The sequence below is a fragment of the Lactuca saligna genome, chromosome 5, assembly GCF_052625555.1.
Source record: "Lactuca saligna cultivar CGN05327 chromosome 5, ASM5262555v1, whole genome shotgun sequence".
NCBI classification, from domain to species: Eukaryota; Viridiplantae; Streptophyta; class Magnoliopsida; order Asterales; family Asteraceae; genus Lactuca; species Lactuca saligna.
In genome coordinates this window covers 143350191-143373384 of record NC_136421.1, presented here as the reverse complement: position 1 = coordinate 143373384, position 23194 = coordinate 143350191, and the positions used below count along the sequence as shown (strand labels likewise).

The window sequence follows — 23194 nt, the reverse complement described above, 5'->3', positions numbered from 1 at the left end:
AAATAGGTTACAATACTTCACTTTAGATCAATACATTGACTTGAAAAATATCGGATTGCTACGTGAAGCATAAAAGATCATAAACAAGTTGAGTGAAAAGTTTTTTTTTAAATCATCAAATTTTGGATCATATTATGTTCAACATTGTAAAAAAATTAATATTTCTTAAAAATAAAAAATAAATACTTCAAAAACTTATTTTGAAAACTTTTTTTTAGAAAGTCACTAGTATATTGAGTAGATGTGTCCATTAAATTTTATGATTTTTGGAGAATTTCTTTTTATGGGTTTTTTATAAAAATAATAATAATAATATTTTTTTTTTCAAATTTGAATGATTGTGCTAATTTTGTAGAATTAATTTTAAGAGCTTTAGTTTCTTCAATTTGTTTCCAAAAAAAAAAAAAAGTTGTGGCCAAAAAACATAGTATGAATCATTCTCAACCAATCATTTATTTTTGCTGCAAAACGCTCCAGCATACTGGGCCGATGAAGGATGAGTAATATTCATATATGTATATTTATATATGACTACACCAGCTCCCTCTGCCACCAACCACCACCACCACCACCAACCATCACCTCCGCTACCACCCACTACCGCCAAATTCGTATATGAATAATCAGCTCTGCTATACTTATTCATATACGAATATATGTATTCATATATGAATACACTTATTCATATATGAATATACATATCCATATATGTATTCATATATGAATATGACCTGTTTAGTCGACCCGGTACGCTGGAGTGCTTAAGCGGCAGATTCAGAATGAGTGGCTCAGATTCATTCCCTCATCCTCAATCTTTTTTTCTTAATTGAACCATCACCTCTCTCTCTCTCTCTCTCTTTCTCTCTCTCTCTCTCTCTCTCTCTTTCTCTCTCTCTCTCTCTCTCTCTCTCTCTATATATATATATATATATATATATATATATATATATATATATATATATATATATATATATATATATAAGGAAATGATCAAATGAGAACACCTAAAATATTGAGAACGCGAAAACACATCTAATACATTAAAATTTCTAAATCTAAGGCTATCATTAATCATTAATTTAAAAATAAAATTAAATGCTTTTAATTTTTTTTTTTGAATTAAAAAAAATAGAAAAGGGTATTAAGGTAATCTTATGATGTCATCCATTTTGAATATATCGGGTAAGTGATACAATTAAAAGAAATCATTCCTATGTTTTAATAATCACAGCTAAGCTCTTATCTTTGGGAGGATTCGATCGTATCTACATCTGCAATGCAAAATAATCTCAAAAATAAACATTTATACGATAGTCGATTGTTACTGTTCTTCCGTAAACACTTTGTGTGCATTTTGGAGTATGTGAAAGGTTGAAGGTGAAGGAATGTCATCGATTATGAACCTTAGTGGAAGAAGTAAGCTTTCTAATCTATTATGAATGGGGTATAGCTGGAAAAGGAGTATAATCGTCGGTTTCATTTTACTGATTCTTTACATTTTAAACAATTCTAAAAACCCTAGAAGTAAGTGTAGTGATGAAAAATCGTAAATGGATGTTGTTTAAAATATTAAATTTCGAAAAAAAATGATCTTGTCTCTAAATGTGTAATCGAAATTGATAATCGTAGTTGTTTTTCAATTTTTCAATCGTCTGATATCAAATTTACTTATGAATAATCGTTTATGATTATGTTTGAAAGTTGGTCTTGTCGATGAATGTGTATTCATAGTTGACTTCTTTTAATTTAAGTATGATTGTGAAAACCTTAAAATTAGGGTTTTTAAATTTTCTTTTAGACTCTATTGTTGAAGGTCAAATGAAGTAGTTGATGATTACCAGAATAGGAATAATTAATTTTACTAATCGAGTTTGAATGGTGTTTAAGTGCAAAAGAATGACATTGATAGCATCTGTTATGTGTTTTATATGCACTAATGATTTTTTAATTCGAAAATGATTTTTGTTATTGACTTATGAAAGGAACTAAATGGATTCAATATTGATTAAGTGTAAAGTACGATTGTTTGTAGTAGAGAACTCCGTTTGTAGTATTATTCCTTGTTTAGGTTGTATTCAGTTTTGATTGTTAAAGGCATTTTAGCATGTGATTCTGTACTTGATTGAATAAATATGTGTTTATGATCCTATGAATGATGTACTAACTAATGAATAATGGTGTATGCGACCAAATGGTTTACACTGTTTCTTAAGTGGTGATAATCACGTAGATATACTTTGGTATTCAGTTGTAATTGTTATATTCATTAGTGATTAAGCTACGAAAGTAAGTGATTTTTAATGGTGTTTAAGTATACTAGCATTACGTTGATAGTATCTATTATGCCTTTTGTATTCGTTTATGATTTTTTTATTTAATAATATGTATTTAATATTGATTGATGGGAAAGTATGATTTTATATAGTATTATTCATTCAGTAGGTTGTTTTTAGTTTTGATTTTTGTAGACATTACTTTGTCATTGAGTATTTGTTTGATTTGATATGTGTTTATTAGTGATCATGTATAATTGATTTAGTTATTAATGATTCATTGATGATTGATCAATAAATGTGTTATTTTAATGTTGTTTTTATGTAGAAAGAAAAGCGAGAGGGTATTACTAAGGACGACATTCAGCAAATTCACTAATAAAGAATCCAATCGAGTGCTTATTGATATGGAAGATGAAGACCATCGAAGAAACGAAACAAGACAACCTCGGATTAAAAAACAATTACAAAAGAAATATTCAACACCTAAGAAGAAAATTAAAAAACAAACAGGTAGTAATGATGATTAATAAGATTGAAAATGTTAATTACAAATTCTAATCTATATTGATTGTGTTACTTATTATCTTGACATGTTTGGATGAACACGTAAACCGCACACCAGATAATTTGATACAAAGGGAAAATGAAATGCGAACAAAAAAACGATTTGACATTTGTAAAAGAAAGGGTCTTGAAGTTGTAGTTTTGAACTCAGATTCAAGTAATTAATTAGTTAAAAATTAAATTTATTTGAAGTTTATTCTGGTACATAGTTATAATCGTTTATATTGTTTTATATGTATTAACAGAAGAAACTATGAAAACCAAAGTGAAGGTGAAGAAGTTTGTTGTAGAAAAGGCAATCGATTCAACATATAAAAAAAATAAACAAACACGTATTAATGATGTTTTCATGTAATAGAAGGTGTATATCAAAATGTATTTAGTAATGATTATATTATCTACATCGTCGCTACTATAATCAAACCAGTCCGACATCGTTAATTTGGCTTAACAAACGTATAGATTGTTATCTTCAGCGATAATCGATGTTACTGATGCAATTGTGGATGGACTAAGAATCGTAAATTAGATAGAAACCGTATCCTTAAATCAACGATAATTATGGAATATCCTTTAATTGTAGACACATAATATTGGATAATATATGGATTATTAATTATATTATATGTATTATTAATTATATTAAATACAAAATTACTTATATGCCCTAATTAGATGATTGGTTGATAAGTATTCTCGCGTTCTCAACCTTTTAGGTGTTCTCATTTTATCACATATATATATATATATATATATATATATATATATATATATATATATATGTTGGTAAAAATGACAGTTGAAATAATTTAGATTAGCTTGAACAATTCAAAAATAGCTTGAAACGGTTTGAAATCGTTTGAATATTAACACAAGATACCTTGTGTTTTACTTGTATTCCCCCCTAAAAACATTGAAAAATGGTGAAAACGTAGGGGTATGAACTCACCTCGAATGTACGTTTTTATTTGGATATGAATCGATAGCAATGATCCTCGGGTTAGAACTTGCGTGCGTAGTCGTGTCCTAATAATAATTATACAAGATATCGTATTTAAATTAATAAGATATTAATTTAAATAATAAATACTAATTTAAAGTGTTAGACAATGCTTAATTGTGTAATAAATACTTACACAAAGCCTTAGGAATTATTTGAAGGTATTTCAGGCGTTTTCGGTGTGCTTGGGTGTTTTCGGTGTTCTTGAGTGAAAGCTTGGAGATTTTAATATTGTTCTTGGTGAAATTATGAAGATCTGGGTAAAAATATCATGAAGATATGGAGGTACTGTATGAGTTTGAGAGCAAAATGGGAGTGTTTTCGGCCTAAAAGTTGAGAAATGAATTGTGTTTACGGTTAAAACTATATATATAAGAGGGGTTTGCGGTCCTTAATGGGCTTAAGCTTTGGGTTTTCGGTCCTACATATGGGCCTTATTGTGTTTTCGGTCTTAAAGTCGATCAAGGAAAAGGGGTATTCGGTTTTTAGTTAAAAGAAGAGGGATTTCGGTCATGCTTTATTTCAAAGAGGTGATTTCGGTTTTGGTGTTCCAAAAGCAAAAGTTTTCGATTTTGGTTAGGGGTAAGATTCCCTAAAACGATATATATATATATATATATATATATATATATATATATATATATATATATATATATTGTGATTTTAAGTTAAGTATTAAGCCTCTGAATGAACTAGTGTAACTTTTATTGATTTATGTTGACCCGAAATAGTCTGGTTGTTACAGGCAAGGCCCTGAAAATTACAGGTAAATATAAAGAAGGGTCAAGATCCAGGTGGCAGTGGTGTGAAAAAAGATGATGGGGCACTATGAGGGTGGAAGTGGTGTGAAAAATAGGAAAGGGCAAGATGAGGGTGGAAGTGGTGTGAAAAAAGGCAAGGGGCAAGATGAAGGTGTGAAAAAGAGGAAGGTTCAACAACAACTTACAATCAAGTTAAGGAAAAAGTCAGAGAGGATAATAAAGAAAAAGGTACAAGGCAAAAATGGAGAAGGTGATACTTCATCCACACCAATGGACTTAGATTAGATTTGCTATGGTTATGTTTACATGTGTTTGTGTTTGTATTTATGTTGTCATGGTTATGTTAAGATGTGTTTGTTTGTAAGTGTGTGCATTAAATACCATTTCTAAAATAAAACCATGTACTTTGACAATTACTGTAACATCCCGAAATATCAAGAGTAGATTTGAAGGGCTAAAAGAGTAAATTTTGAAGGGCAACTCGGCGAGTCCATGGATGGACTCGGCGAGTAGGGTCGCGACTTTGGTCGCGTGTCAAGTGGCCTACTCGGTGAGTCCAAAGATGGACTCGGCGAGTAGGTGCTGAGTGGAGAAAACCCTAAATTCGGGGAATGAGCCCTATTTAAAGAACATTATACCCTCTGCCCAGCCTCTTTGATCCCCCTTGAAGTCCAGAAACCCTAGAAAGCGTGATTGTGGAAGATTGGAGTGCATTTGGAGCTTGGGGAGGTGTTTATTGAAGAAATCTTGAAGGAAAAGAGGCTTGGATCAAAGGGATTTGTTTAGATTCGGATCTCTTGCTGTTGGAGGCTTCATTTTGAGGTAATATCTCGTTCTTGGGCTGTGTTCTTCTAGATTCTTCATTTTGGGGTTGTGTGTGAAGCTTAGATTTGTGGCATCTTGAGTTTGAAGGATAGATTTGAGGTTGCTACCTCAGATCTGGAGTGGAGAAGGTCTTAAGAGCATTGAAGTCCATATTCTTCTGTTGTTGATGGAGCTATCTTGTCCCAAACCCCAAACCCTAGAGTAAAAATGCCTAGATCTTCTTGGATTCACGTAAATATTGCCACTTTACGTGATGGATGGCCTTAGGAGAAGTAGATCTATGGTTTGGATCATCTGCATGGCTTGGAAAGCTTCTGTATGGATTCAGACCCAGTGGTACTCGGCGAGTCACATGGGTGGACTCGACGAGTTGCTTGAAGATGAGCTGGAACTCGACGAGTTGAGTGAACAACTCGGCGAGTAGGTTGAAGATAGCCTTAGACTCGGTGAGTCTGTTCTTGGACTCGGTGAGTCTTGTCGAAGAGTCCCAATATTTTCTGGTTGAGTCGAGAATCGGTGAGTCAAGGGATGACTCGGTGAGTTGGGTGCAAGTGGACTCAGAGTTGCTGGACTCGGCGAGTCTCGGGGTGACTCGGCGAGTTAAGTCGCGGATTGAGGGAAGTTCTAAGCTTGGGGACTCGGCGAGTCATCGGGTTGACTCGGCGAGTAGAGTCAGTCAGGGGTTGACTTTGACTTTTTCCAAAGGTTGACCGGTTGTTTTCCAGGGGTATTTTGGTAATTAAGGGTATTTATTGAGTTGAGTGTTTTGGTGTGTTGGGTTATGAGCATTCTAACACTCCTAAGTGTACATGCAACCCTAAATACCATGGATCTATGTTTTCTTTATTATACATGCAAATATGAACGTCCAAGGTATTATCCTAATCTAGCATACAAAATTATCAATATAACAAGATAGAATACATACCTCTTTAATGGTGCTTGTCTTCATGAAGCTTGAGTGCCTAGTGCCCCAAGTGTGACACCTCAAATGGTTCACAATCATCAAAACACTTAGAATAACTTAGAGAGAATTCTACACTTCATGAAATCGGCTAGCCCTTTCTTACTCTCACTAGTGGCCGATTTTTCCTCAAGAATAAGATGCTTATATAGTTATACAATTAGGGTAAACTCTAATTGTCATGACTTTCCATTTCCTTGGATCCATGGGTTCAAATATACCATGGAGCATCCATGGAGCATCATATGGGTTTTGGCCAAACTAGATAATCCATGGAGCATTAGCCCACTATACAAGTATGGATGATTTACACAATCAACCCATATATTTAATTAGTCTTCTTTTGATCACTTAATTAATCCTAGATTAATTCTTGATCAATACTAATTAAATAATCTTATTATTCTTATTATTAATATACTAGAACTTATAATATATTAATAACCATAAGTGTCTTATTTCTCTCATTATAGTCTATCCAAGTGCATGATGGTATGCAACCCAAATGGACCATGCCGGGTCGGGTCAAGTCTTACCAATTATAGTTATGGACTTAGACATTAATCCAACAGTCTCCCACTTGGATAAGTCTAAAACTATTATTGCGTATGACTTCAGGAACCAACTGGCAATCGTAGCTCTCAAAAGCTTCTGTCGAACTCTGACCTTGTAGATGAACTCTGATCTTTGTTAATGACTTGTCCATTAGATAAGGGATCATATATTCCTCCATTCTAGATATCATATGGACTGAGACATGGATTATAATCATTCTCTCTGTCCATTTGTTGTTTCCCGATTTCCGATTTATGACGATTGACTAATTGAACAAATCAAATCAGTCCTAGCCCGGCCGAGCACTTCCATTTGTCATCATCAAATCATCGAGGGGCCCACAGATATCGCTTTTATCCCGAAGGTAAAAGGAATGGATAAACTTCGACTCATATGGCTTGTTCTACTACTTGTTGAATCATACACAAAGACACGTTTTATAACATCGAGTTACCAATGCGTTTCGTGTAATCAATGTACTATCAACTCATAGTAACAACTCATATCTCTAGGTTTGAAGAATATAAGATATTATCGTCTCATGATCACTCGTGATAAAATCCATGAAGTGATTCCAATGAGCGCGGGTTGAATCCAATACTCAGAACTTATGAGCACTCATGAGTGTTGTAGCCATTTGTCCAACACCTTAGACCTCTACAAGCCAACCCATGACAGTCTTAATTCATATCTACTTCCAACATATGACCGACTGTGGATGGTTTGAATAACTTAGTCATTCCGGAAGAATAACCTAGTTTATTCGGGAAGTCAAAACATGCAAAGTGAAACACAAGAATAATTGAATCCAGTATGGTATCAAAACCTATGAACATAAACATCTTTTATTTATCACCATATGATTACACATTATTCGTTGTATACTGTTTCAGCTATCAACATTATTCTTGAATTTAAAACAATAGTTGTCCCATGCTCCAAGCATGCACACTATGTTTTCTAAACACTAGTCATGCCATACACCAAGTATGCATAATATGTTTGTCTATGATCTTTATTTTGTGAACTAGATCAATTGAACATAACTTCAATGATTCTCTTTTCACACTCCCAAATCCTTACTGTAAATACAAGAATTCCAAATTCATGTCATTTACTGAAATCTGTTAGATTCTAAACTTATATGCATTGATCCTCTTGTAACGATTATGCACAAATTCACAAAGACTTGGCGACAATCATTACAGAGCATTCCAAAGGAGATCAGCTCCTTAGAAACATCCTTCTCGCATTAAGTTTCCTAATCTTAAACATATTGAAATTTTTGACTTTGAAACATTTCCAGATTCATTTTGACTATCACTTCTGAACAAGAGTTGCCTCCTTACAGATTATGTCAATATGGTCCTTCCAGAATTATCAGTATACTTCCAATTGTCCTTGAGCAACCAATCTTTGGTAAACCTTAGATTTTCCTCGACAATTGTTTAATCCTTTTAGTCATATCTAGTTCTAAACCTTTTCCCTTCTTAATGCCCTAGGCATTTGGAAAATTTTAGAAAGGATGAATATAGCACATGTAATCGATCCTATATCCGAAGCATATGGGACACAATTCATGATGTCTCACATAAAGACTAAACCAGTCTTTTGCTATAACATTTCCATTTCTATTTGCCAAGTTCTCATAATTCAGATTATGAAAAGGGATACCGTAATCATAATCGAATTTTAGAACGCAAATAATGGACCCATATACATAATTTCCTTATGTTGAGCCATTCCAACATGAAATTCATATATATCCTTGACTAAATGATTAAAACCTCACGATCTAAGCTTATAGATTTGAGATGAAGTATAATTTCCTCTCCCTTAATTATAGCAAAACAACTCTTTCCCAGTTGAAACTTTTGTTTTCTATAATTAACATTGCTAGCTTGCAATACTTATCGTAATTATCATGCTCCCACTAACATGATGATTATTAGCATAACACTTATGCTCCCACTAGCTTTGACATGTACTCAGAAATCAGCTGGACTTCTAGAAATCAATACTTTATTGACTTACCAAAGTTCAGATTTCTGATACTAGATTGTTTTGATAAGACTTTATCAAAAACATACACCTTCCCTTAGATAGCACACTTGTGTGTCTAAACAATTATGAAGAGGGATGCCGTAATCATAATGGTTAGACCTTTTTGCTACTTCTCACAAGTCCAGGTTAGTGTGCCGGTAAACCACACACGCTCCACTAACGACTTTGAGAATGCAAAATATCACATTTGCTATCTAGCTAAATTCTACTTAGTGAAAGTGTTTCCTCACCATCATTTTCATGAATCGGAGAGAAACTTTATGACACTTAGATTTAATGGTGTATGTGTTCTTATCCATGTGAATTGTCAAAACCATAGTCACAAGACAAGGATAATGACAAATCCAAACTCATATGGACTGAACTCAATCTTAATTTCTTGCCACCTGGTAGCTCAAGGGCCTACCATTGCTTCCAAGTTGTTGTGCAACACATTGAGAACTCTAAGAACTCATATGCAAAGCCAACTTTAACTGGAATGGGCACAGAATATGTCAACACGATAGGTTATAAACCTTAAGTCGTGTGCTAGTGAAGAACTTTAGGTTTCATTCTTGATTAGTTCTTGAGTCTTTCAAGACTTTTAAGACTCCCACTGTCCTCTTGATCTATAAGACTCCCTTGTCAAACATCCAAGAGATAGTGCGGATTCTAATCAAGACAGACACTTCACACAATTGGCCTTAGTTGGTCTTTGTTTTATCCAAAACATCACAACTTACCAATTTCAAATGTACAAGAGTAGAAAACTTTTACTCTTACATTTGATAAGTGTTTTAAACCTTCTTTAAGACATGTCACTCAAATTACAATCTTGGAGTATGACTCTAAGACTTGTATTGGAACGAAGTATGACTCATCTTCTTGATTTAACCATTTCAACAATTCAAGATCCCTCCTTCTAAGTCATAAGAATGCACTAAGACTTCCTTAGAGAACAAATTTTGATATGGTTTCTTAATCATTAAGATGATCACAAAGCTGATACTAAAGTACTCTCCTATCTTTTCAGATTTGAGAAACTTTTATCCTTTTGCCTAATTTGATTCTTCTTATCCGCTCTGCTATGCATTGAAACCTTTTCCAATGTCTCAGAGTTACACTTAAGCTTGTAAGTATAATCATATTTGCTGAGCTTTAGTAAACTATGACGAATAGCCTTACATCTTTTGTGGTGGACTTAATCAGTGCACATGACTATGTACTCGATCCCTTAGTCCATTACTTGACTCACACATCCATGTGAACAAGTAATTAGTCTTAATTTTTCCAATACTTGAAAGTTCTCATTCATCATGCTATACAACTTGCATGATTCCAAGTTTCGGTCCAATTGAGACTTGGTGATGAGAATCTTTCCTTATTTGGTAAATTTAGACATTACCACAAATGAAGGAATCAATTTCATATTTCCACTCTTGCTATTGATGGAATCATATAAGCAACAATTTTTCCTCAAATGCCATTGTAAGGATATTTTTAAAATAAATAAAATCAAAATTTTTCTTTTATTTTCAAAACTATGCGGAAAAACTTATCCTTACAATCCATATGAAAACTTGTTGTTATCTATTCCTTAGCAATATCTCATAACCCCTAAGAAGTAGCTCAAGAATCCGACTTTCAAACTACGCGATAGAAATCCATCTATGCCATCAGATTCAACATATTCTTTCTTTAAGTTCCTTTACTTTTCTTTGATTCTTAAAACATTACCATGTGACCCAGTCACATCATGTATCCGGAATCTCAGAATAGAAACTTAACAGAGTTAGATTAGTGGACTTTACCTGAAGTAGAGTCAATCTTATTGACTTTAACATCCTTAGGTAAATTTGGCAGCTTCGCAAATAATGACCCTTTCTTTGGCAATATAAACATATGGACCATTTGATAATGGTACACGGGACTATCACAGACTTAGCTTTTCTCTTTACCATTTGTTCAACCGAGTTGACTATGGCCGATCCCTTTCCATTGGGAAGAGAATGCTTTTTTTGTATTTCCAGTGTCACCATTGTCAATGTCCATAAAGTTTCAGGAAGTTGATCTTAACAATAGATAAGATCATTAAGGGTCTTGTCATAGTCTGTTTCATAGGTGTTCCAAAAGAACTCACTATGTGACTTAGAAAGTAGTTGAACCACCAACTTTCTCAAGACTTTGACACCCTTCTCTCCCGGCTTGTCAATATGTGACTACATCTCCAAGATGTGATCACACCTAGACCTTGCCTTGCCAATAGGGCTTGAGTGACCTTAAACTTTTCAAGAACTTGTAGGGTAGGGAGAATAATTGGAGGAGGTGAAAGAAGTATGATATCATCTTCATTTAGGAAAGCTTGTTTCAAGAGATTTGGGAAGATCATAAATGTCTAAACCAGACATGTTTTGGGAGATATTCAAGATAGTTGATTTAAAGTCCTTAATATGACACCCAATATGAAATATTAAGGCTAGGACCCAACAGACTATTTTATAACTTAGAAGAGGTATGCCGTAATCCAAGCTATAAAACAATTTGAAGGTAGGTGAATGACGATTCACCAATTTCCACCAAGATAAACGAAATGTATTATTAGGTTTTAATTGGTTTTGAAACTCCTAGATCTTTTGAGATTCATTGAACTGTTCAATGGCATGTTTCAATCTCGAGTGTGCCATTCAGGTTTTGTGACTAGGATGCCGAGGATCACAAAACAAGGTGTGAAGTAACCATGCAAATTACTTGGTACCCTTAATAAATTACCCCTCAATCGATGTGCCGGTTAACCACACACGCTCCATCGATACTATGATAAATATTAAGTCACCCTTTACCTACCTTGTTAAGTCCAAGTTAGTGTGCCAGTTAACCACACACGCTCCACTAACCGACTTAAACAAAGTGCAAAGTGTAATTTCATGGATTAGCACCTTATTCACATTTTCCTAAGTAACTAAGATTGGGTATTTTTAAAGAGTTTAGTTACTTAGTATTTATCATTAATACTTTTAATGAAGGGAGAATTATAGTCATGTCAAACCCGTTCGACTAACGACCCTCCACCAGTCAAGCAAGCGGTGGGTGAGAGTGGACACCCATTAAGTTGTCATTTTATAGGCAACAACCTTATACCCACCTTATAGACCGGCTTCGTGAATGAGGCGTACTAGCGGTAGGACCGACTTTACTCTTATACATATATATATATATATATATATATATTATTAACTTATAATATTATAAAGTATAAGGGTTGAATTTTAACTTTTAAAATTCTAAGGGCTAACTTGGAATTAAAGTATTCATAAGAGAAAACTTTACAAAGTCCAAAACTTGAGGGCAAGTTTTGAAACTATTCAAAACTAATTAATTCCATAACTTATGTGTTTAAAGTAGTTTTAATCCAAAAACTCTTCAAGTTCCATAACTTATGGAAGACTTTAAACTAATAAAAGAATTAACTTTTCTTTATTTTTATAACTTATGGAATTAATTAAGGTTACATTATTTTTTTTTATTTATTTAATGAAGAGATTCTTGGTCCTCCATAACTTGAGGACAAATTATGGAGTCATAACTCCAATTAATTAGAACTAGACTCTTCATTTTTGTAACCTTTGCCAACTTTATGAGTTTTATGAGTCTTTAATGTGACTCTTCATGTAACTTGAGGACAAGTTACACAAACACATTTTATACTCAACTCTTAGATTAAAATGGATTGAAAACAACTATTTCAATTAACTTTTCTATTAATCTAAGCAACTCATAAGAACAAGATAATTCAAATCAAACTTTTTCATGTAATTAGTCTAAACCTTAAACTAATACAAAACATGAATCTATTGACAATTATCTTTAAAAATGGATTAGCATGAACATTACCACATTAAAAAACAAGTTTATAAGTTCAAAAACAACTTAGGGTAATGTTCCTAGTCCATTTCTAGCCAAAAACCTCGAAAGTATGTTGTCTGGGGTCCAACTCGTCGAGTGCATGAACATAACTCGGCGAGTTGGATGCATTTTGCCTTGGACTCGTCGAGTCCCTTCATGGACTCGGCGAGTCTGCTGGGTAGACAGCAACAAAACTCGATTTTTCAGCTTCTATTGCAAGTATAACAAGAAAACAAGCCTAGGCTCTGATACCACTATTGGGTTATGAGCATTCTAACACTCCTAAGTGTACATGCAACCCTAAATACCTTGGATCTATGTTTTCTCTATTATACATGCAAATATGAACGTCCAAGGTATTATCCTAATCTAGCATACAGAATTATCAATATAACAAGATAGAATACATACCTCTTTGATGGTGCTTGTCTTCATGAAGCTTGAGTGCCTAGTGCCCCAAGTGTGACACCTCAAATGGTTCACAATCATCAAAACACTTAGAATAACTTAGAGAGAATTCTACACTTCATGAAATCGGCTAGCCCTTTCTTACTCTCACTAGTGGCCGATTTTTCCTCAAGAATAAGATGCTTATATAGTTATACAATTAGGGTAAACTCTAATTGTCATGACTTTCCATTTCCTTGGATCCATGGGTTCAAATATACCATGGAGCATCCATGGAGCATCATATGGGTTTTGGCCAAACTAGATAATCCATGGAGCATTAGCCCACTATACAAGTATGGATGATTTACACAATCAACCCATATATTTAATTAGTCTTCTTTTGATCACTTAATTAATCCTAGATTAATTCTTGATCAATACTAATTAAATAATCTTATTATTCTTATTATTAATATACTAGAACTTATAATATATTAATAACCATAAGTGTTTTATTTCTCTCATTATAGTCTATCCAAGTGCATGATGGTATGCAACCCAAATGGACCATGCCGGGTCGGGTCAAGTCTTACCAATTATAGTTATGGACTTAGACATTAATCCAACATGGTGTTCAGTGGAAGAGTTCGTGTCGGAGTTTGGAGCAGCGGGATCTTATCCTTTCAGCCGGCAGTTTCGAGGTGAGTTATCCTCACTATATCAACAGGGTCTAAGGCACCAAGGCCGGCCCTTTTATCGGATTGAGATACGGGTATCTGTTGTTATGTTATTGCTTTGATATGTTTGCATCCTGGTAGTTAGGATGGTATTCATTAGAGACCTGGTTAAGGTCGGTATCCTGGTATGTAGGGTGAGGCTATGCTAGTGACCGGTTAGGTCGGTATCCTGTTAGAGTATGTTGTGTTATGTGATCTGCTAGATCGGTTTGCCTGAATATGAATTGTTATGTGATTGTATGTTTATGTGCACATGGTTGTTTGGACTGGAGTTGGGTTGAGGCGGGTCCTGCTTCGTGCTGTAAGCCAAGATACCCAGGGCGGACTGGTTATTCCAAAGGCCCAGCGAGCGGTCCGGATAGGCTGTAGGCCCCACGAGGGCGGACCAGATGTGCCGAGGCTCGGAGAGTGGACCAGGCCGACTGAAGGCCCAGCGCGGGCAGACCAGTCATACTGTAGACTCAGAGAGTGGACCAAGTGGGTTGAAGGCTCGGTGCGGGCGGACCAACCACACTGCAGACTCGAAGGACATTATTGGACTCAGAGAGTGGACCAGGTGAGTTGAAGGCCCAGTGCGGGCGGACCAACCACACTGTAGACTCGAGGGACATGATTGGACTCGGAGGATGGACCCGATGGACTGAAGGCCCGACAAGGCTGACTAGTCCCACAGTAGACCCGATATGCATGACTGTTCTCTGATTCGTTATGAGATAGCATGATATGTGTATGGTATATGTGGTTGGTATTTTGGGGGTATCTCACTAAGCTTTCGGGCTTACAGTTGTGGTTTAATGTTTTTCAGGTTCTTCAGGAGACCGTGGCAAGGCAAAGGCGTGATCGTACCGCTCCTCATGATTTTGTAGTAATGTGATTCTGGGAATACTCCAAATGATTTGTATTGAAAACCTTTTTGTAATAATTTAATGAAATCGGGTTGTTTTTGAAAAATTTAAATTGGTTGGATTTTTCGGTCGTTACAATTACAACTAAGGACTAAAAATATCATTGTACTTTGAATGATGACAAGTACATAAAATAACATTGTACTTTGGTTTGTACTATGTGTACACAAAAGTAGGTACCATCCTAATGTACTTTCATCTATCAAAATACAAATTTTAGTATCGAAATAACATCAAAAACACAACTTGATTTTGCACCTAAGAATGCACCTTAAATAGAATTGTACTTTGGTGGGAACTTTGTATGTTAACAATTATTCTACTTTCATTCAACTAACTAACAACAATCCAAACCAATCAAAACACAACTCAATTTTGCACCTAAGAATGCACATAAAATAGCATTGTACTTTGGTTTGTACTTTATCAATTGACAAGTATTGTACTATCATCCAACTAAAAACAATCTTTAACATTAAAACGAAAGCTTAAACACAACACATATCTACCATTGCTGTAACTATTTTTGATTTGTCAATAATAATAAAAAATTTAGAATATAACAAGAAATATTTTTCATTAATATTCAACAACAATACCATTACAACCACGTCTTTGGTACAATAAACTGGTTCATGAACAATAATCGGGGTAATCGGGTAATCGATACCCCCAAAACACCATTGAAGAACTTTAATCCCATGAAACCAACAAAACCCTTAAAATAAGTCAAACAAACACCTAAATTAACCAACATTACATATACTAAACCAACTAACATCATTACCACCGAAACCAAGAGAACCCAACTAACATTAGTACCAAATACGACATCCACAAAAGGATTATGGTGGACCACATACCCACACTACTTCGAGGATCGATTAACCCAGCTCAAAACAACACCCACTCCAACAATCAAAATCCATTGACTGAAATTGAACCTTCTCTGCATCACCGCCATCTGGTCCCTTATTTCGAGGAGCTTTTGGTTGATGTCGTTTCTCATGTTTTTCCATTTCGACATGCATCTCCATCGACAATAACTTGTATTCAGTGGGGATGTCTAAGTCTGACGCATGGAATCCTCCGTAGGAAAAGCTACCTACTGACGCCATGATCGTCGAGAGGAATGAAAGTTATAAAGATAGGACGGAAAAGGCTAGACAACTGTTGACAATGTAAGGATGTTTAACCTAAAAGGGGAATACGATTATATATAGGGGACCACAAGCCACCTAAGAACCCTTGCTCCTCAAAGGTTGTACTGTTCGTGCCACGTAATGGTCCAAGTCGGCTTTAATGTATCCTGCATGTAAGTCCACATCATCGAGATTTTTCATTCGTGTCACTAAAACCTAATGTAAAGGGTTAAATGACATTTTAAAACGATCATACAGGACTTCATTACCTTTTTGGAACAAAAAAATAAATTAATGATCTTTTAAACCAAACGTGACAAATTCATTGGGCTAATATAATATTTCCCCTTTCAACGTCAACCTATATAAGACGTAAAGAGTTACCATGTTAATTAAACATAGATCTAAAAATCCACTATGTGCTACTCTATTACCAAATATAAAAACAACAGATTTAAACAATATTAACATTGTAGTTATTACAAACTTAAACTCACAACAAATGTTTATAAAATATAAGATAAATGTTCAACTTAAGTTTTACAACATTTATTACTATGATATTTTTTTTTAGAAATTGCTCTGCTACCCTTTCTTCTTTCAATTTTTGGTGCCCAAAATCTCATTTATTTGCTCTTCTACCCTTCCTTATTTCTTACTTTGCAAAATAAGCGTTGCAACTTAGCTCAGCTATACATTCTCGGTGTTTGGTGATCTTTTCACTTTTAGTCCCTATGACAAATTTAGCAGAGCATTAAAATATTAGAACCCACGTTCATTTTATTTATATATAAATCTGTTTAACACAAGGATCACAATGTTATTGTTTATTTCAACCAATCATCATAATTCCAAACAAATCAAAAAAAAAAAATAACACCATATTCTATAGTTGGTAAGAATGATTAACAAATGGATAATGTTAATTAAGTAACCCAACTTTTGTAAAAGTGTCACACAGGCCCCTGAACTATATAAAAGTGATGTTACCTGCAATACTTCTTGAACCAAACTCCAATGTTAACAAAGCTTTCAAAATCTGATTGTGGTCTACAATACAAAAAAATAATAAATAATTAAATAAAAAGATTTTTCAAATTACATTGCTATTTCTTGCATCTAAGTATAGAAGAGTTGAAGGAAATGTTCACCTGTTAATAGGATGTATATCTTGAGGAAAAACAATCACTTTCAATGGAACTCCTTTTTCCTTTAATGCCCTTGCAAACTTTACATATATTTAAACATTTCAAACAAATAATAAAAGTATGTTATTGTTTCTTGCAATTTAACCCTATTTTATAAAATGAAGATCAATAATAATACTCACTTGCAATCCATTTGTAACTGGAACACGGATATCTTTAGCACTTAAGAGGAATAGTGTAGGAGTTTTCACCTTGAAAAAAAAAAAAAAAAAGCAAATTAAATCAAATAAAACCAAAAGACAAATAAGGTTATTCCCATTTACAATGTTGTAATATAATATGTAAATGCATTATACCTTTGACACATGTGAAATGGGTGATTTTTCATGAAAAAAAGATAGGAGTTCAGATGAAGGGGCTTCAGTATATAAAGAAAGCCCCTCATTTCCAAATGATTCCACAAAGCACCAATCTGGAATATCTGATGTCCCCACCATTAAACCAAGATTACACACAGGGTTCCTCACACAAGCTGCAACAAATTTATCGGGTGCCTGTATAATAATAGCCAAAAAAATTATAAAATGTGGGGGTGTTTTCGAGAAATAATAAAAAAGTTGAGGGGTTATTTGGAAGCGTTTAGAAGGTTGAGGGTTTTTTTCGGAAAAAAAAAAAATACAAAGTTGAGGGCTTTTTCAGAAAAAATGAAAAAATACAAGGTCTTTTTCAGGCAAAAAGTAAATTTGAGATTAACCCTTTTCCCGTAAAAGCACTCAACCTTCTAAATGTTTCCGAATCAATCCTCACCTTTTTTAGTTTTTTTTTCCGGGAAAAAACCCTCATATTTTACAACTTTTTTCGGAAAAAAAAATGACTAAAAGGGTCAGATCGAAAAAAATGAAAAAATGCATTCAGGAAAAAAATAAAGATTTGAGGTTTAATCCGGAAAAAAAAAAAAAACACAAAATATATGGTCATTTATGAGATTAATGAACCCCTATAATTGGGTTGAATTTATAATAAACAAATCAATATATAGAAGAAGGGCCCACTTTAATACCTGTCCAATCAAGTGTGAAGCTAAGAAACCACCATGTGATAAACCAACCACAGTTATTTTCAAAGGATTTGCAAGCCTCATATCAATCACATGATCTATAGCTGAAAGGACATCGTTTACATCCTTCATACAAAACAATTTTTTTTTAAGATAAAGACATGACGGGAGAGACAAGGGCAAAATGGTCATTTTCATAAAGTTAACAAACGGGTTGCTAAATTAGATGCCAAAGAAAAACGTTAAGAACCAGTGAAACGGGGATGAAAAATGCAACAAACTTCTTTTTGGACCACAACTAAAAAGAAGTTATATATGAATTGACCAATTTGCCCTTTACTAAAATGATGTTGAAATCTTTATGTATATGTAAAAAAAAGGCACCTGTGATCCGACTTTTCCTGGAAGTGATTGCAATGCTTCCTCACCAAATCCAAGTGAACCTCTGTAAGAACATTGATAATAGTTTAAGGAAATGCTTCCAATATACATGAAATGACCAATTTGCCCTTTACTATTTTTGTTAGTAGTACTTTCATTTATTTGTTTGTTATAGCATTCCAAAATTACACAAATAAATGGAAGAAAAAACTTGCCTGTAATTCACAACTAACAAGCTAAAGCCAATTGAAGCAAGAAAAGCAGATGACTTGGAGAAGCTTGTTAATGAAACATCTTGTGGGCCCCCATGAAGGATTACAGTTAATGGATTACACGTATGATCATGCTTTAATTTTGAGGACACAAATATAGCATCAAAAGGTTTGCATGCTCCTAAATTAGATTAAGTTATAATCTGTAATTAGATTTAATGCAAATCAAACAAGACTGTTTCTTAGGTTTCATTTATTTATGAAAAAGTAAATGGGGACAAATTTGTAAATAGTCAAGAGTTATGTGAAAGCCTCCTTAATACCTTTTGTTAGATTGTTGGAGACACTCTTGATGGGTATCTTCAATATCTCAAATTCAAGGGGTGAAAGTAAAGATTTTACCTGTTTAGATCATACAAAAAAACGTTTTTTTTTTTCTTTTTTGTTTAAATATTAATAGGTAGAAATACATCTTGTTGTATTCAAGTTCCAAAAGAGCTTCATAAAGGACATAACATGAACATGAACATGAACATACTTTCTCTTGACATTCAGATATTGGGCTTGAAACATCCCGCCAGTGCCAGGTGGCATCTTTTGATTTGTCTTTAGTTAGACTACCATATTTGATCTGAGGTACATCTATAGGGCTGCTACATACTTCAAAACGAAAAAAAAGTCACCACAGTTTTTTGTTCTCTTATACTTCATAAATTATCATGTAACATATAAAATTCTCAATGGAATAATACAAAAGATTAGGTTTATATATATTACAAGCAAGGATGTTGTTTCCATCAACTGAAAGTAAACTCCATGAATGATTTGAATCAATAGGAGTGATTCTTGAAACTTTCCCACTGAAAATAAAGTAATGAAAAATCCCAATTAGAGAATCTATAATGCAATTGAAAAAAAAATACCCATTGATTATATTATATTTAATATACCTTAGCATATTTACAGAAAGTATGACTTCTTTACTTCCCCAAATGGAAGAAAAGATCATTGTAAATCCATCTGAAAGCCATGGTTTACTAATCATATCAAAACAGTAAATCCCAGGAAAACAATCATCCTCATGACACATCACAACAGGAACCTAAAAAAAATCAAATGTTTCTACTTAGTAAGTTTGAAATTTATAAAATTTATGTTTCAAGATTAATAAATCATTTTGTTCTCAAATCACACCACATCAATGATCTTAGCAGGATGTGGTTCTCCTTCACTATTCCATTCGATTTTATGAAGAGAGTTTGTAGCATTATGTGATCCAGAATCTACAGCACTTTTAGCAGATAAAAACACAAGAAACTTTCCATCTGGACTGAAAAGTGAAAAACATAAAGTTATTGATCCAATTATGTAAATTTTCAAGCACACACACACACACACTTACGTGAATCTTGGAAGAAAAGCACTACTTGTGGCTTCACTCAAATTGATCAATGATACATTATTTGTAGCATTCTCTTTGAGTTTTAATCCAAATAATGGAGCTTTTACAGCATATAAGGAACAAGGTCTATTAGTGCAATACTTCATTCCAAATTTCCTATTGCTTAAAGGCCACCCAACAAAAACCAGATATTGATGGGACCCTTTTGTTGGTGGGCCCCACACAACTTGTCCTACACTCAATGAACTTCCAATGTCTACAGCACAAACCTCTCCACTGTAATAACAAACCAAAAAAGAATAAAGATAATAAATTTTTTAGGGAAAAATGTAAGAAATAGCAATGTAACATGATGATTTGGACTATGATGACATGGCAAAAGTTAATAACTTTATATGCCATGTTATTGTTCAATATAGAATGTCTATGGAAAAAATAGGAAATTGTCTAACCTGTTGATATTAATCACAAACAAAGCAGGATGCTTTTTTCCAGAATAGGCTTCACCCCAGTCTTCTTCCCAATCCCCTTGACCTTTCCAGCTATTATAATCTTTATCAGTGGGACCCACATCCTTTTTGTAACCCGAATTGTTAAATGTTGGTTTGTGGAAACCCGATTCCTCTGCCACATAAGCAATGAGACTTTCATCTGGGCTCCATGAAATTCCCTCAAACCTGATTCATCAGAAGCTATGATTCTATAATCTATACTTTTTTTTTTCAAATTTGAAAGATTGATGCAGAAAAAATTACCATCCATCTGAATACACAGAACCATGGACAGATTGAGGAACACGAATCTCCTTCTCTAATTGAAATTTACCCCAAATTTCAAACTGAGAGGGTGAATCGTTTTCAGGGTTTCGTATCACAAGAAGCTTTTTCCCTGATGGAGAGGGAACCATTACAGATGCACCTGTGATTTCAATTGGAAATGGCGACCATTGAACATGTAAAGTGCTATCAGAATCTTCAGAGATGAAACTTGGTAACATAAGTTTCTTCTTCTTGTTTGATAAAAGATTTGGTTGGGTAAGTGAAAACATAGTTTGAGTCCCCAAACCTGCAGAATATTTTAGGCAGTGAGTCGATAAGAAGTAAAATTGAAGTCGCTTTTGACTTTATCGTGTGTAATAACTAGCAATTTGTATACCATTGGAAGACTTGAAGGTCCATGCTTTGTCAATGGTAGACAAGGTTGCGAATTCTTTGTATATTTTCGATTGAGAAGCGTATTCTCCCTGGGTGAAGGCATCTAGATTGACTGCAACTTCACCAACCTCGGAGCCATCCATCTACTCAGAACACTAAACAGATGAAAACGATAAGGAGAAGACGAAGTTTTCAGACCAAATGCAAAGGATAAATTAACAAGGTTGATTAAACAAAAAACCCTAACTTAAAGGAAATTTACACAAGTGAACTAATTCGGAAGAAAGAAAATTTACACTCGTGCATATGGACGATTAACAGTCATCTGTTTTTAATACTTATGTAAATTCTGAAGTCAACGCTAAGACTCTTTACTTCACTCGAAGAAGTAAAACACTAGTTAGATGAATTAAGATGGAACTCCATTAAAATGAATCAGAAAGAGGGAGAGGAAATTGATGTTTTTAGATGTATTGCAAAAGCAAGCACGAATTCCAGGGAATTGATCAAACATATACATGGAGCTTCAATCAAACCACACAGTCGTCTGGATTAAAAGAATTGAGTAATCTAGTGACACACAAAAGCATAAATAATGGGGGAAACGCACATGGTGAAGCGGATAGAGGTAGAGGCAACTTACGGTGATAAAGAAGTACGAAGAAGAAGAAGAAGAAGAAGAAGGTGGAACTGAAAATGGAACGTTGATCAGAAATGGCAGCATCGTCAGCATCGCTCACTATATTCCATCCTGCTCCTAACTGCCAAGTATTTCCTTCATGCGGAGACAAAATGCTGATTAAAGTAGTTCCATGTCGAGATGAAATGCAGTGTTAATTTTAAGAACTGGTACTTTACTAGCAAAATACCACGAAAAGTCAGCTAAGTTATATGAAAATATATGATTCTGACATTTGTTATTATTATTATTATTATTTTTTTCTAATTTGACCATATTCTTTCTGGTTTGTTACAATTAGGATTATTTACCTGTGAATTTGGTTGGTTGGATATTAGCATGACACTATGACACCTCAATTTAAATGATCGTGTCATGCGGACCGTTAAAATTGAAAAATAAAAATAAACATTATGTTTTCATTTTTTTCAAATTTGACATTAAATTTTTTTATTTTTTTTTTCAAGTTTAACATTTTTTTTTGTTCTAAATCCATCATTATTTTTTCCAATTTTGTTCAATGTTGATTATTTTTTCATTTCAAAGTTCAAACTATATAAATATATTTTTTATATTTGAAACCATATAAATACATTTTTTAATTTAAAAATCATATTTTTTTTATAAATACAAAGATTTTTACATACAAACCATAATGTTATGTATAAATATGTATTAGTTCTATTATAATCATATTTTCCATTAAGGAAACAACTTTAAAATGAGTTTGGAAGTGTGGAATGCAAAGCCAGATAAACTAATGTGATTTTGAGAACACAAAGTGCCTTAATTGCCAAGGGATCGTTTGTTGAATATATTCATGATTTTTGGTTCTTGCATATATACTTCTTTGAACATTTGTAACACCAAAATTTAGGTAAACGTTTTTCTAAATCTTCAAATATTTTTCTTGGAGTTTAACACAGGTCAAGACGTGAGCACTTATGTGTCACGACATGACCTCGATGGAAGAGAAAACACGCATCTCCAATACTCACGATGTGACCATGTATAGGTCATGACGTAAGACCGGTTGCGAGACAAGTTCTAATTTTCATGAGTTTTCCCGTATTTAAAGGAAGTGAGAGCTAGGGTT

At 33.9% G+C, this 23194-nt stretch overlaps 1 protein-coding gene across 2 annotated transcripts; it reads right to left on the bottom strand.

The window, feature by feature from the left end:
* Positions 1–16518: 16518 nt before the first annotated feature.
* Positions 16519–22266, bottom strand: LOC144997032 (acylamino-acid-releasing enzyme-like). Of its 2 annotated transcripts, XM_078956849.1 has the most exons (18): positions 22063–22266; positions 21421–21574; positions 21021–21330; positions 20718–20942; positions 20266–20541; positions 20058–20193; positions 19814–19965; positions 19641–19723; positions 19402–19523; positions 19187–19265; positions 18867–19044; positions 18655–18715; positions 18274–18396; positions 17570–17767; positions 17396–17464; positions 17217–17293; positions 17056–17115; positions 16519–16797 (listed from the first exon to the last, which is right to left on the bottom strand). In XM_078956849.1, the coding sequence occupies exons 2-18, from the start codon at positions 21560–21562 to the stop codon at positions 16791–16793; spliced, it is 2298 nt and encodes a 765-aa protein (XP_078812975.1). In that variant the 5' UTR covers positions 21563–21574; positions 22063–22266; the 3' UTR covers positions 16519–16790. The 2 variants fall into 2 exon arrangements, with proteins under 2 accessions (XP_078812975.1, XP_078812976.1); XM_078956850.1 differs by lacking the exon at positions 16519–16797 and having other exon boundaries at positions 17052–17115.
* Positions 22267–23194: the final 928 nt, after the last annotated feature.